This window comes from Talpa europaea (assembly GCF_964194135.1).
Source record: "Talpa europaea genome assembly, chromosome: 6".
NCBI lineage: Eukaryota > Metazoa > Chordata > Mammalia > Eulipotyphla > Talpidae > Talpa > Talpa europaea.
In genome coordinates this window covers 231,836-242,765 of record NC_140072.1, presented here as the reverse complement: position 1 = coordinate 242,765, position 10,930 = coordinate 231,836, and the positions used below count along the sequence as shown (strand labels likewise).

At 71.0% G+C, this 10,930-nt stretch overlaps 1 protein-coding gene across 1 annotated transcript in view; it reads left to right on the top strand.

Moving 5' to 3' along the window:
- Window positions 1–4,688: 4,688 nt before the first annotated feature.
- Window positions 4,689–10,930, top strand: part of PXDN (peroxidasin) — a gene marked incomplete at its 5' end in the record, with an annotated part of 31,401 nt that continues 25,159 nt past the window's right edge. Inside the window, one exon of the mRNA XM_084235807.1 lies at window positions 4,689–4,903. Within this exon, the coding sequence (XP_084091933.1) occupies window positions 4,689–4,903 (215 nt within the window). The remainder of the gene's footprint in view (window positions 4,904–10,930) is intronic.

Sequence of the window (10,930 nt, the reverse complement as noted above, 5' to 3'; positions counted from 1 at the left end):
AGACTCAGTCCGGAACCCGAGGGTGGCTCCTGGCTTTAGGCCACCTGGTCATGGCTCTGCTGCAGCCACCCCAGGAACGGCACCCGGAGGGCCCTGTCCTGCCCAGTGCTGCCTAGCTGCCCAGCCTCCGCTCCAGGGGGGCTGAGGGCCCTGCCGCTGTCCGGGAGGGCTCAGGATGAGCTGTGCCTGAGGCTACCCAGATGCAGCCAGACTCCAGGGACTGACTCACTGTCTAGGAATGGCCTGTGGAGCTTCCCTGCTCATTGGGAATGTCTCGGGGTGCAGGCAGCCCTCCACGGGCCCCGCGGGGATCCCACCGGAGCGGCCTGGCGCGTCCTGTGTGGAGTCTCATTGAAGACGAGTCTGGGTTTGCTCGCACGGGCAGGCCGGCAGCTGCTGGCACTGGGGCCTCTTCCTCCGCAGCCCCGAGGTCTGCCCAGGCCCCTCTCCACTGCAGAGGCAGCTCTGAGCCGTCTGGACCCAGAGACGCCGGCGCTGTGGGAGGCTGGCAGCTGCCACCTCATGCCTCTGGAGAAGGCCCTGCAGCGCCCTAGGCCGCAGCGCCCCAGGCCAACGCTGGTCAAAGCCTGTGTGGCTCCCAGCCGAAGCCGCTTCCCCATGGTAGGGCCGAGTCTGCCGGGCGGGCGGCAGGTGTGCCAGGGCCGCCGCTCTCTTGCTGCTAGTGGGGGCGGCAGGCGCAGCCAGGCTTACGTTTCACACGTCCACCAGTTGGCGTGGGGCGCCCCACACCCTCACTCACCCAGCCATCTTGAGAGGGGCCGGCCCCCTCGTGTTGGGAACTGGAAACTGAGGCCCAGAAGAGGGAGAGGGTCTCTGGCTGCAGGGCTGAGGGGCTGCCACCCCTTCCCCGGGGCTGGCGGCAAGTGAGGGCTGAAGGGCAGGCAGAGCCGCTCAGCCAAGGAGGTGCCGCAGGGTGGACTCCGCTGGGCAACCTCAGGGAGCTTGCGAGCTCTCAGGACAGTCCATTTTTCAGCCGGGTCCCCAAAGCAGGGCACTGATGGCCGGGGGCCCCTGGGGAGTAGGCACAGCAGCGGGGGAGAAGCTGGCCCCAGGATCCAGCGTGGTCTGCGGCCTAAGCCCTGAACCTTTGAGCTCAGGGGCAGAGCCCCAAGCACAGGGCGCCTGGGCCCCAGAGAGTCTCCTGCGGGGTGGCAGCCCACGAGGCAGACCCCAGAGGCTGAGGCCCAGGCCCGCGGCCGCCTAGCACACGGAGAGCGCTCCCCACAGGTTTCCATTTCTCCCACACACACCCCCCACTAGCTACAAGTCTTTGGGCAAGTTACTTGAACCTTCTAAGCATTTGCTCATGTTTTCATCTGCAAAACAAGGATGCTGACCCCTCCGTTGGGTCTTCTGGGGACCAGAAACGTAATATCTGCACACACAGTTCATGCAGCCCAGCTGGGGCAGCCCGAGAGGCCGTGGTGCTGGTGGTGGAGTGGGGTGCACACAGTAGAGTACCACTCGGCTGTGAAAAGGACGAGTCCTGTCACCTGCAAAAGCCTTAGTGCATGGCCCGGGGCCGGCCCGACCTGCTCAGGGGCGCGCACTCTGAGGGGCTCAGCCACCATGAACACAGCGAGGTAGACGCGGGGTGAAGGCTCTGCCAGACTGGGCGTGCAGAGAGAGGGAGCCGAGCTTCTAATGATAGTTTCCCAACAAAATTCCCCAAATCATCCCTCCCCTTCGGGCAATGCCCGACCCAACGGGGCTGGCCAAAGTGGGCCACTGAGGCCCGAAAGGTGGCCACAGATCCAGGCGCCTGCCGGCTTGGCTCTTGTAAGGGCAGGACTGGCCACAGTGCAGGTTTTCTGATCCCATGCAGACCGGGTAAAGGAGGAGTCAGAGTCCTCAGTGGTTTTGCAGGTTTTTTATTGGGGTTCACCAGGCATATGGCAGGCAGGGGTGCTGGCTGGGTGCTCTCTGGTATCTCACTTTATCTGGGCTCTCTGACGTTCTGTGCTACTGCTGCTTTGCTTCTCTTCGGCTTCTTTCTCAGCTTCTACTGCTGCTGCTGGCGTCCCCGTGATGCCGCCCTTAAAAGCACAGTCTCAGCCCAGGTGAATCCCATACCTATGCCCACACCCTGCTCCAGGTGCCGCCATCAGGCATGCATTCAGGACAAGGATCCGTCATCTATCCTGATGGCGGGAGGGCAGAAAAACCTGATATTTTCTTTACCCTACAGCTCTGCAGGACGGGGGAGGCGGGTCCTGCCTCCAGGAAGCCGCCGCCCAACGACCAGACGCGGCCCCCTCCCCTAGGCCCCCTCCAGGTGTCGTTGCCGCTGCCTCCCCGCCTGCCCCTCCGCCGGTCTCCTCCAGGTGCCCTCCCAGCAGAACCACCACCCCGTGCGTCCCCCACTCCCTCTGGGGACCCCGCTCAGGGCCAGGCTTGGCGTGTGGGGTGTAGCCCTGGGCCGAGACCCCTTCGGCGTGGAGGGGGGTGCGGTGTGTGCCGACGCCGGGGGCAGCGGGTCCCTCCGGCCACAGCATGCCTGACCTGGAGAGGTTCTGCTGCGGGAGATACCAGAGAGGGACCCTCCGTGTTTCACTCAGACGCGGAAGATAAAGAAATAAAACCAACAAACTCGTAGACTCTAAGAACAAAATGGCGGCCAACAGGCGGCGGGAGGGGCGGAACCGGCCCCAGCGAGCGCGGGCAGGAAGTGGCCTCCTGGGGCCGGGCGCGGGCGTGGTGGAAGGACAGCTGAGACCTGAGACACGGACGGAGCCCGCGCAGCCTCCACAGCATGAGAGGAAAGCAGAGGCCTGTGCCGGAGGCCAGCAGCCGCGGGGGTGGAGCCGGGAAGGAAGAGGACTCTCGGGCAGAGGCCTGTTCGGGGCTCCGCGGGGCACTGCCGGGCGTGGGCCGTGAGGGTTCCCCGTGGAACTCTGTGGGTTCCACGTGGCCACCTGGGCAGTGGCGGTCTCTGAGCAGGCCCGGCGGGAGAGCCCCGGAGGATGGCCGAGGCCACCCAGCGTTCACTGACCTGCAAGCCCTTTGTGCGGTGAGCAGGCGGGTGCAGGACACCGGCCAGCACAGTCCCGCTGCAGGGGGTTGGCGGGACAGAGGGAGGGTCTGGGCAGGTGGTTCGATGAGGGGAATCCCCGGGGGAGAGGCTGCCCCGCAGGCCGGCAGCAGGAATCTGGACTCTGTCATCCGAGGGCGCGGCCAGCGAGGACTCACCAGGCTGGGCTTCAGGGCCCCCAGAGCGCGGTGCACGCGGGGGTGGCAGCAGGAGCAGGTGCCCTTGTCTGGAGGGGGAGACCCTCTCAGGAGAGGCTCGGTTTCACCTTTGCCCTTAAGCTGGGGGGTGAGGTGCATCTTGGGGCAGCCATCCCTCCGCTGGACTCAGTGGCCAACCCTTTGCTGGACTCTGCTGTGCCCGGCACCACCCCACGTGTGCTGAGCGGCTGCAATGGAACCCCAGGGTCTGAAGAGCAGTGTCCGACGCTCAGGGCGCCCCTCTGGGGTGGAGGTGGCGGGTGCTGGACGGGAGGTGGCGGGTGCTGGACGGGAGGTGGCAGGTGCTGGGCGAGAGGTGGCCCTCGCTGGTGTCCCCGGAGGAAGGGCTGGGGCAGCCTGGCCAGGGTTGATGGGAGCGAGGATCAAAAGGCGAGAATCACAGGAGGTTTGGGGTGAGGACGGGCCAGTTTCCAGCAGCCGTCCTGCCCACGTGGGTGGTGCCGCGTGGAGACTCACATGTGCGATTCCAAGAGGAAGAGGGTGCTCGGCAGAGGGCTGTTTGGGGCTCTGCGGGGCACTGCCGGGTGTGGGCCGTGAGGGGGAGCGGTGGCCCCGGGGGCTCTGCGGGCTCCACGTGGCCACCTGGGCAGTGGCGGTCTCCGAGCAGGCCCGGCTGTGGGGGCTGACCCTCGAGAGGTGCGGGGTGCGTGCTGCCCTGGCAAGGCAAGGGCCTGGCACCCCGGTCGAGCCGCCCTGGGCCCCTCCAGGTGCCCGCTCAGCACATGCCTGGACACACGGTGGACACGCGCGGGGTCTGGACAGACGGGGCTGTGTCTGAAGCTGGCACTCAGTGGTCACCTGGGGCGACAAACAGGACTGGGGCCGCCATGAAACGCGGGCAGTGAGGACCAGCGGGCTCCTGCCTTCGCGCCTCAGGAGGGAACCCCAGGGGGCGCGTCCCGGCGCCTGGCCTCCTCGGTGCCCAGGGCGCCCAGGGCGCCCCTCCGGCTTCACAGCTGGCTCTGGCGAGTCCCGCTGGGCGAGGGGCGGGCGAGGCCTCCTGGGGGCTCCCGGCAGGGCGGGGCCGGCAGACCCTGCAGGGCGGGGGGCGGGGGGCCGGCAGGCCTCGGGGTTCGGGCGGGGCGTCCCGCTCCACGGTCGCGCCCGGAGCTGCGCGGGCCGGCGGCCGCCCCGAGGCGTTTCACGGCCCGCGAGCCCGTCACGCCGCGCGCACCGCGGCGGGCGCCGCAGACCCCCGGGCCCGCGGGCCGGAGCCGGCGCCCGCCCCCCCTGCCCGGCGCCGGGGGCGCCCGCCGCGAGGGCCGCGGGGCGGGGCCGCGCGCATGTGCACAGCTGGCGCCCGCCCCGCCCCCCGCGCACAGCTGGGCCGGCCGGGCCGCGGGCCGCGCAGTCGGGACCCGCCAGGGACGCGCCGCCAGGGACGCGCCGCCGCCCGCGCCTCGTCCGCCGCCCGGGCCATGGCCGCGCGCCCCGCCCGCCCGGCCCGCCCGGCCCGCCCGGCCCGCGGGCTGCTGGCGCTCGCGCTGTGCTGCGCGTGGGGGGCGCTGGCCGCGGCGACCCCGCGCGCGGGCCCCGGCTGCCCGAGCCGCTGCCTGTGCTTCCGCACGACGGTGCGCTGCATGCATCTGCTGCTGGAGGCCGTGCCCGCCGTGGCGCCGCCCACGTCCATCCTGTGAGCGCGGGCCGGGCCGGGCCGGGGCGCGGGGGGCGCGGGGGGCGCGGGGGGCCGGGGTCCGGGGCGCGGGGGGCCGGGGTGCGGGGCGCGGGGGTCCGGGGCGCGGGGGTCCGGGGCGCGGGGGTCCGGGGCGCGGGGGGCCGGGCCGGGAGGCCGGGCCGGGAGGCCGGGGTGCGGGGCGCGGGGGTCCGGGGCGCGGGGGTCCGGGGCGCGGGGGTCCGGGGTCCGGGGCGCGGGGGGCCGGGGCGCGGGGGGCCGGGCGGGGCTGGGCGGGCCGCGCGCGGGCCCTTTGTCCTCGCCGGGCGGGGGGCGGACCGCGCGCTGCGCCGCCTCGAGCCGCCTTTGTTCGGGCTCGGGGCGCGCCCGGCCGGGGACGTCGTCGGGAGCGGCGGGAGCCCCGCGCGCCCTGGGGCTGCCCCTGCGGCGCGCCCCGCCCTCCCCCTCCCCCGCGCCCGCGCCCCGCCCGCCCCCCGCGGCCCCCCGGGGCCCGCGTCCAGCAGCCGCCGGGGGCGTCGGGGGCGCGCGGCTGCCGGCGCCCTCTCCGCCGGGGCGGGCCTGCGGGCGGGCTCTGGGGCGCGGGTCTCCACTTCGGGGCGGCTCGGCCGCGGCCTAGCGGCGCCCCGGGGGCCTCCCCGCCTCTGCGCCCCAGCCCGGCGCGGGGCGCGGGCTCCTCCGGCCGGGGCACCCGAGGCTCGGCCGGGCCCGGCCCCTGCGCGCGGCGGGCGCCTCCGGGACGCCCCAGGAGCTTCACCCCCCTTGGCCGGCGCCGCGGCCCGGCGGCCGCGCAGGAAGTGGGCGGCGGCCGAGACAAAGCGCGGCCCGGGCGGGGCGTCGGGGGGCGCGCGGGGCCCCTTCCCCGTGCGGAGCCGCCCGCCCGCCCCGGCCCAGGGGACCCCGACAGCAGAGCCGGGGCCTCGGGACGGGGTCACCGCGTTCCTCGGGGCCCCTGAGGCCGCCCGCGTCTGGGTGCGGGGCCTGCGTGGGGCGCGACCCCCGAGCAGGAGGCGCCTCTGCCGGTGCCAGGAGGGCCGCGGCCCGGGAGGACGCGTCTGCGGGACCAGCGCTCGCGCGGGGGTTCGCGGCCTTCGCGCGTCCTGCGGAGGCCCTGCTGGCCGGGGCGAGGGGCGAGGGCAGGTGGACGCCGCGGGTCTCCGCCGACTCCGACTGCGCGGACCAGCGCCAGCGCCCTCCCGGCCGCGGCCCTCGGAAGCCCCAGGCCCTTCCCTGGGGCCTTGGCAGCCGGAGGGGCCGGTGGGCAGCACGGGAGACAGGGGGGGACACGCCGGCGGCCCCTCAGGCCAGCGGCCGCTGGGGTGCCCCGCCCCTGAAGGCCTGGGCGCGGCTGCTGGGGCTGCTCGGGAGATGAAGTCACTTCACAAACCCGCGTGCGGCTGCCTCTCGCTTTTGGTTTTGCTCCAGGCCTCGGCGCTCTTGGCCCGTTGTTTTCTGTTTTTTAAAGGGAAGTGTTTGGTAGAAGTTGGGGACACACAGGCATGAGGACCTGACCCCAAGGTCAGCAGCCAACTAACACCTCAGCGCTTGGTTTCCCGAGCCTCCCCCAGATCCAGGGACGCTGGGCAGGCAGCCCCCCACCCACACGAGCCCTGGGGTAGGGGGCGGGCGAGGCCCCAGCCCATCGTGGCGGCCTCTGCAGCAGAGCCTGGTGCTGGCCACGCCTGGCCTGGGCGCGGGGTCCCGGGCATCAGGGTGCACTCCACTCCCGCCAGCGCCTCCCAGCGCCTGCGCGTATGAAGGGCTCGTGTGACCTTCAGGCCTCTGTGACCTTCAGGCCCTGACCTGAGCCTGCAGTTGGAGAGGGGCCGTGCTGGGTTCGCCCCTGAGCGTTCGCGCTGCCCCCACGCCCCTTCCCTCCCAGGCCCCTTCCCTGTGGCCCAACCTCAGGGTGTGGACTTGGCGGCCCCAGTCCGGCCACTCCACGGCGGTCCGGCCCTGGAGCCCAGGTCACGTGGCCTGGGGGGGAGGGGCAGTGTGTCTCCGAGGCCCTGCTCACTCCGAGGGGCAGGCCTAGCCGCCGACAGCCGTCCCCCTCCCCTGCCCTGAGTGTGGACCGGCCCAGGCTCCGGTGCCCCGTGGACGGCTCGTCCTGTCCTGGGCGCCTCTGCGGTCTGGGCATTCGAGCCCGTGGAGCGCGCCTGCCCCGGCACTGGGCTGATGGGCCGGACCCCCTTCCTGTGCCCCACCACCCCACTGGGCACCCTGAAACGGCAGGGCCAGTGTCAGGTCACATCTTCCAGGCTTCCTGGGCACCACTGCCCACCACAGCCTCCCGCTCACTCACAGCTTCCCCCAAAGCCCTCAGAGGGGCCCAGCAGCACCCCCTTTCCCCGCAGCCTCCTTCTGCAGGGATGGTGAGGGCTCCTGGCAGCTAGACTGGCCCAGGACTCAGCCAACCTCTGGGATTGGGCGCTGGCCCCTGCAGCCCGCCCCCCCCCCCCAAGGAGTGGCTCCCTCCTGCCGGCTCTGACCGGGCCCAAGCGCCTCGTGCTCTGATGCCGCGCCCTGACTCAGTTTTCCTGCTGGGTGGTGGCTGCAGCTCCCTGTCGAGCAGGAGGGGAGCAGGGAGGGCCTCTCGGCGGCGGTGTGTGCTCTGGGAGTTGTGCTGAGGGGGCCTCCATCAAACGGTGGCCGCCACAGGACCTTCTGGTGAGGACGGTCTGGGGTTCGGCCACTCTGGAGCCCCCCCCCTCGGGACAGACACGGTCAGCCCCACTGCCCAGGGCTGCTGCCCACCCCCGCCTCCTTGGCACCCAGAGAAAGGGTGCAGGGGCCCCAGAGGACCTCGCCCGGCTGACGATAAGCCCCTCCTGCCTGGCCTGGCCCCGGGCGGGGGCATCTTGTTCTGCTCTGAGGGCTCAGGATCCCCAGCAGCAACCCCCCCTCACCCGCCGCCAAGCGTGGGCCTGCTGAGTCACTGCCTGTTTGCGTCCACCTGAAGAGCTGGGCCTGAGTCCAGCAGTGCCGTCTGAGCAGCCCTCAGCGCACAAGCTCTCCCCGCTGACCTTTGTCCCAGGAATTTCCACTTACGAGAAAAACCTTCTCGAGACACGGCTGGCCTTGAAAAGATGCTTGCACGTAACACGTCCGCTTTGGTAAAGCCGACAATTTGCCCACCCCGTGACACCACCGCCACCCTCAGGGTATGACCCTCCCCTGCGATCTCCTCCCTGGCGGTCCTCCCTGGTGATGCTCCTGGAGGTCCCCCTCCCTGGTGATGCTCCTGGAGGTCCCCCTCCCTGGTGAGGCTCCTGGAGGTCCCCCTCCCTGGTGAGGCTCCAGGAGGTCCCCCCCCACCGTGAGGCTCCAGGAGGTCCCCCTCCCTGGTGAGGCTCCTGGAGGTCCCCCCTCCCTGGTGATGCTCCTGGAGGTCCCCCTTCCCTGGTGAGGCTCCTGGAGGTCCCCCTCCCTGGTGAGGCTCCTGGAGGTCCCCCTTCCCCGGTGATGCTCCTGGAGGTCCCCCCTCCCTGGTGAGGCTCCAGGAGGTCCCCCCCACCGTGAGGCTCTTGGAGGTCCCCCCTCCCTGGTGATGCTCCTGGAGGTCCCCCCCCCCCGTGAGGCTCCAGGAGGTCCCCCCTCCCTGGTGATGCTCCTGGAGGTCCCCCTCCCTGGTGATGCTCCTGGAGGTCCCCCTCCCTGGTGATGCTCCTGGAGGTCCCCCCTCCCTGGTGAGGCTCCAGGAGGTCCCCCCCCACCGTGAGGCTCCAGGAGGTCCCCCTCCCTGGTGAGGCTCCTGGAGGTCCCCCCTCCCTGGTGATGCTCCTGGAGGTCCCCCTTCCCTGGTGAGGCTCCTGGAGGTCCCCCTCCCTGGTGAGGCTCCTGGAGGTCCCCCTTCCCCGGTGATGCTCCTGGAGGTCCCCCCTCCCTGGTGAGGCTCCAGGAGGTCCCCCCCACCGTGAGGCTCTTGGAGGTCCCCCCTCCCTGGTGATGCTCCTGGAGGTCCCCCCCCCCCGTGAGGCTCCAGGAGGTCCCCCCTCCCTGGTGATGCTCCTGGAGGTCCCCCTCCCTGGTGATGCTCCTGGAGGTCCCCCTCCCTGGTGATGCTCCTGGAGGTCCCCCCTCCCTGGTGAGGCTCCAGGAGGTCCCCCCCCACCGTGAGGCTCCAGGAGGTCCCCCTCCCTGGTGAGGCTCCTGGAGGTCCCCCATCCCTGGTGATGCTCCTGGAGGTCCCCCTTCCCTGGTGAGGCTCCTGGAGGTCCCCCTCCCTGGTGAGGCTCCTGGAGGTCCCCCTTCCCCGGTGATGCTCCTGGAGGTCCCCCCTCCCTGGTGAGGCTCCAGGAGGTCCCCCCCCCACCGTGAGGCTCTTGGAGGTCCCCCCTCCCTGGTGATGCTCCTGGAGGTCCCCCCCCCCGTGAGGCTCCAGGAGGTCCCCCCTCCCTGGTGATGCTCCTGGAGGTCCCCCCTCCCTGGTGATGCTCCTGGAGGTCCCCCCCCCCCGTGAGGCTCCAGGAGGTCCCCCCTCCCTGGTGATGCTCCTGGAGGTCCCCCTCCCTGGTGATGCTCCTGGAGGTCCCCCTCCCTGGTGATGCTCCTGGAGGTCCCCCCTCCCTGGTGAGGCTCCAGGAGGTCCCCCCCCACCGTGAGGCTCCAGGAGGTCCCCCTCCCTGGTGAGGCTCCTGGAGGTCCCCCCTCCCTGGTGATGCTCCTGGAGGTCCCCCTCCCTGGTGAGGCTCCTGGAGGTCCCCCCTCCCTGGTGATGCTCCTGGAGGTCCCCCTTCCCTGGTGAGGCTCCTGGAGGTCCCCCTCCCTAGTGAGGCTCCTGGAGGTCCCCCTTCCCCGGTGATGCTCCTGGAGGTCCCCCCTCCCTGGTGATGCTCCTGGAGGTCCCCCCCCCCCGTGAGGCTCCAGGAGGTCCCCCCTCCCTGGTGATGCTCCTGGTGGTCCTCCCTCCCTGGTGTCCTCCCTCCTGCTGGCCTCCGTGCAGGTGAGGGCCTGTGTCCAGAGGGCTCCCGGGCCTGCTCCCTGTGCTGTGGTCTGGGTGCTGGGCGGGATGGAGGAGCACTTGCCGCTGGGCTCTGGAGGGTGGGCGGGTATGGCTCGAGTTCTCCGTGCGGTTGGTGGTGCTTCCTGGTCAGGCGCCTGGCTGGCCTGGGCCTGTGTCCCCTTTGTTGGTGCTGCGACCGCCAAGGCAGCTGGGGGTGCTCCCTGAGCACCGCCCCGCTCTCAGCCTCGGGTCTGTGTGGCCCAACCCCCTGTGTTGCTGGCACTGAGGTGCGTGTCCTCAGCCTGCCTGGAGGGTTGGCTGGCTGGCCCGTCCCTGTCGACACTGCCCCCCACGTCCATGACTTCCCCTCCATTGCCCTCTGCGCTGTGGGTTTCTGCTCTGCGCCTGCTCCCCTTCCTCCCCTTCGCATTTCATTTCCTCTGCTGGCCTGCTGCCCATGGGCGGTGGCCAGGCTGGTGTGGCCAGTCTGAGCGTGGTCAGTCTGAGCATGGCCAGGCCGAGTGCCCGCAGCCAGGATTCTCTTTTCCCTGGTGCCTTAGGGCCGTCGAGTCCGCAGACCCCAGCGTCCTCTGGTCTCAGGCTGCTGCCTGGCCGCGTAGCTTGTAAACAGTTGTCTCTGGACTCCAGCAGCTTCCTGGGGGAGCAGGTCTGGTCTCTCTTCCTACTTGTCCAAGCGTCTACTCCTTCTTTCGGTCATTTTAAGACGTTCTTTAGGTTCTTGTCAACAAAGTGTGGTGAAAGTAGCAAGACGAGAGTGAGGTGCTGACAGCCACGCACCCCGATGGGGGGCATCGCCCAGCTCGGGCCAGGGCTGCCAGGGTGTCGGGTCCGGCCTGGCACAGGGCCCGGCCAGTAGACGGGACTATGGGCGCCTTCCTTGCCCCTCAGCTCTGGCCACGCGGCGAGCTGCCCTGAGTCCAGCCCTGCCCACCAAGCTCTTTGCTCTGGCCGCTGCACAGGTCATTGCTGGGTGGATGCTGGTCCCACACTCCACCTGGCTGCAGGGGCCTGGCGAGTGTCGTCCAGGTGCCCAGAAGGGGATGTGACGGCAGCAGCAGCCTGCT